General features: G+C 57.4%; 1 protein-coding gene across 1 annotated transcript; it reads left to right on the plus strand.

The window, feature by feature from the left end:
• Positions 1–300: 300 nt before the first annotated feature.
• Positions 301–3,164, plus strand: LOC127324095 (multiple C2 domain and transmembrane region protein 6-like). Its single transcript, XM_051352160.2, has one exon. The coding sequence runs from the start codon at positions 385–387 to the stop codon at positions 2,818–2,820; it is 2,436 nt and encodes an 811-aa protein (XP_051208120.1). The 5' UTR covers positions 301–384; the 3' UTR covers positions 2,821–3,164.
• The last annotated feature ends 1,000 nt before the right edge of the window (positions 3,165–4,164 follow it).

A 4,164-nucleotide genomic window follows, 5' to 3' on the forward strand; every position in this document is an offset into this window, starting at 1 on the left:
CACGCATCGAGCTGTCCACCACATCGCCGCCCCCTAGAGGCTCCAACACGATGCGTCACGCACCGTGCGAGGCATCTCTAACGTCACTGACACGTTGGCCACGGGCCGCGCTGACCTACTTGTCGGTGACGTCTGGGTTTTTTCGTGTGCGCTGCGAGACGCTGTCAGGATATCTTTTTGGTAGCATATGGATATACGAGAGCCGCTTGATTCGGATCTGACGGTTGGATTCCGTCGTGGCGCTGCTACAGATCCCCTCTGCCGTACCCTGCCTACACACTCCACGCTCCACTCCACTCCCACGGCGCTGATACAGCAACTGCTCGACGGAATGCCACCACACTAGCCCCACTACCCCTTTCCCCAGAGACGCCGCCGAGAGAGATGAAGGGCGGAGCAATGCAGCCGCGGCCGTTCATGATGCACGGCCCGGGGGGCCCGATGCCGCCGCCGCAGCAGTTCGGCCTCACGGAGACGCGCCCGCCGCTGGCCGCCATGCAGCGCCCGCGCTTCAACATCCCGGGCCTCAACCCCGCCCCGGCCAACGCCGCCGGCAAGATCTCCTCCACCTACGACCTCGTCGAGTCCATGCGCTTCCTCTACGTGCACGTCCTCAAGGCGCGGGACCTGCCCGCCGCCTCCGCCGCCGGCTCCATCGACCCCTTCGTCGAGGTCAAGCTCGGCAACTACAAGGGCGCCACGCCCGTGCACGCCGCCAACCACAGCCCCGCCTGGCACCAGGTCTTCGCCTTCTCCGCCACGCACCTCCAGTCCCACCTCCTCGAGGTCGCCGTCAAGGCCAAAGACCTCGCCGGCGGCGGCGACGACCTCGTCGGCCGCGTCGCCTTCGACCTCTCCGAGGTCCCCGTCCGCGTCCCGCCCGACTCCCCGCTCGCGCCGCAGTGGTACCGCCTCGAGGGCCGCCGCGGCGAGAAGCTGCACCGCGGGGAGCTCATGCTCTCCGTCTGGCTCGGCACCCAGGCCGACGAGGCATTCCCGGACGCCTGGCACTCCGACGCGCACGGCGCCGCCAGCCCGCAGGCCGTCGCGTCCACCCGCGCCAAGGTCTACTTCTCCCCCAAGCTCGTCTACCTCCGCGTCGCCGCCATCGCCGCGCAGGACCTCATCCCCCACGACGCCTCGTCCCGCGCCATGAACGCCTCCGTCAAGCTCCAGCTCGCCGGCCAGGTCCGCCGCACGCGCCCGGGGGGACCGCCCGGGTCGCCCAACCCGATGTGGAACGAGGAGTTCATGTTCGTCGCCTCCGAGCCCTTCGACGACCCGCTCTTCATCACCGTCGAGGACCGCGTCGGCCCCGGCCGTGACGAGCCGCTCGGCCGCATCATCCTGCCGCTCAACGCCGCCATGCCCCGCCACGACCACTACGGCAAGCCCGTCGAGCCGCGCTGGTTCAGCCTCGCCCGCCCCGGCCACGATTCTTCCCCCGACGACCGCAAGCCCGACCACAAGTTCGCCAGCAAGATACAGATCCGCATGTCGCTCGACTTCGGCTACCACGTCCTCGACGAGTCCACCTACTACAGCAGCGACCTGCAGCCCTCCTCCAAGCACGCGCGCAAGCCCAGCATCGGCATCCTCGAGGTCGGCGTCCTCGGCGCCCGCAACCTCATCCCCATCAAGGCCAAGGACGGCCGCGCCACCGACGCCTACTGCGTCGCCAAGTACGGGCCCAAGTGGGTGCGCACCAGGACCATCCTCAACACGCTCAACCCGCAGTGGAACGAGCAGTACACCTGGGAGGTATTCGACCCCTGCACCGTCATCACCGTCGTCGTCTTCGACAACAGCCAGATTGGGGCCAAGAACGGCGACGCCAGGGACGAGCACATCGGCAAGGTCAGGATTCGGCTCTCCACGCTCGAGACTGACCGTGTGTACACCCACTTCTACCCGCTGCTCGCTCTCAAGCCCAGCGGGCTCAAGAAGACCGGCGAGCTGCATCTGGCTGTGCGCTTCACCTGCACTGCCTGGGTGAACATGATCGCCATGTATGGCCGCCCGCTGCTGCCCAAGATGCACTACTCTCAGCCCATATCGGTGATGCAGCTGGACTACCTGAGGCACCAGGCCACGCAGATTGTTTCGGCCAGGCTTAGCCGCGCAGAGCCGCCGCTGCGCAGGGAGGTGGTGGAGTACACGCTTGATGTCGGCTCGCACATGTTCAGTCTCCGGCGCAGCAAGGCCAACTTCTACAGGATCACCTCGCTCTTCTATGGTTTCGCCGCCATGGCCAAGTGGTATGATGGCATCAGGAGCTGGCGGAACCCGATCACGACGATGCTGGTGCACATGCTGTTCCTCATCCTCATCTGCTACCCGGAGCTCATCCTGCCCACCATCTTCCTCTACATGTTCATGATCGGGCTGTGGAACTATCGGTACAGGTCAAGGCACCCACCACACATGGACACTAAGCTGTCCCAGGCTGAGTTTACACACCCCGATGAGCTCGACGAGGAGTTCGACACCTTCCCAACCAACAGGCCGGCTGACATTGTGAGATTGCGCTACGACAGACTGAGGAGTGTTGGAGGTCGTGTGCAGACGGTGGTCGGGGACCTGGCGACGCAGGGTGAAAGGGCTCACGCGTTGCTCAGCTGGAGAGACCCTCGGGCAACCGCCATCTTCATATTCCTGTCCCTGGTCGTCGCCATTGTGCTCTACGTGACGCCGTTCCAGGTTTTGATGGTGATCACCATGCTTTACTTGCTGCGCCATCCCCGGTTCCGCAGCAGGATGCCCTCTGTCCCGTTCAACTTCTACAGAAGGTTGCCTGCCAAGTCTGATTTGCTCCTTTGAGGAGGCCAAGAGCATTCAACAGAAGATCAATGGGGGAGCCTTGTAGCAATGTTTGTCTCCCTCATTCTGTTCCTTCGGATTAACATCAGATCAGATGTGAATATACTCGGTGAGTTGATTAATTAGAGAGGCAGTTGGTGGTCCAGTAATAAGGTATTGGTTCTGCTTAGTTAGGCAGAAAATGAAGGGAATGACTGGATCCCTTCATAGTTTTGGATGATAATGGTTGGTCTTCAGGCTTCTAGCATTGTAGAGCAAAAGGCAGGGCACAAGATGAGTTCCCAGTGTATTATTTTATGGATTGGTGCCAATTTTGTTCATGTTTAATTAATTTCGTTCCGTTATTCATGTGCCTCATCATGTTCTTTGTATATGTACCTTTGATTCAATGTTCATGCGCTGTTACCTGCAATTGTCTTCGTCGGGCAGTTTTACTGCCATGTTGTAGCGTGCTTGCTGGGATATTATGTTGGATATTAGTACATATTCATCATCCTTAGGGCCTATATAACTAAATGTGTCATGATCTTTTTTTTGCGAAATAAAAATGTGTCCCTCGTCGTCGCCATTGTGCTCTAAGTGACGCCTTTCCAGGTTTTGATGGTGATCACTATGCTTTACTTGCTGCGCAATCCTCAGTTCCGCAGCAGGATGCCCTCTGTCCCATTGAACTTCTACAGAAGGTTGCCTGCATTCAACAGAAGATAAATGGGGGAGCCTTGTAGCATTGTCTGTCTCCCTCATTCTGTTCCTTCTGATTAACATCAGATCAGATGTGAATATACTCGGTGAGTTCATTAATTAGAGGCAGTTGGTGGCCCAGTAAAAAGGTATTGGTTCTGCTTAGTTAGAAAATGAAGGGAATGACCGGATCCCTTCATAGTTTTGGATGAAAATGGTTTGTCTTAAGGCTTCTAGTATTGTAGAGCAAAAGGCAGGGCACAAGATGAGTTCCCAGTGTATTATGTTTATAAATTGGTGCCAATTTTGTTCATGTTTAATTAATTTCGTTCTGCTAATCATGTGCCTGATCATGTTCTTTGTATATGTACCTTTGATTCGGTGTTCATGCTCTGTTTCCTCAATTGTATTCGTTGGGCAGTTTAACTGCCATGTCGTTGTAGGGTGCTTGCTGGGATATTATGTTGGATATTAGTACTGATTCATCATCTTCAGGGCCTACATAACTAAATGTGTCATGATCTTCTCCTCTGGTTCAGTGCAGAAAATAAGCAGCAGCTTCCATCTTTTCGGTGTCCTGAAGGTGTTGTCTCTTGCTAATCGGCACCAAAGAAACACCGAAAGATTGTACCCAAGCACAGTTTTCACCTCTGTGTACCGTGT

This window comes from Lolium perenne, chromosome 1, assembly GCF_019359855.2.
Source record: "Lolium perenne isolate Kyuss_39 chromosome 1, Kyuss_2.0, whole genome shotgun sequence".
Classification (NCBI taxonomy): Eukaryota; Viridiplantae; Streptophyta; class Magnoliopsida; order Poales; family Poaceae; genus Lolium; species Lolium perenne.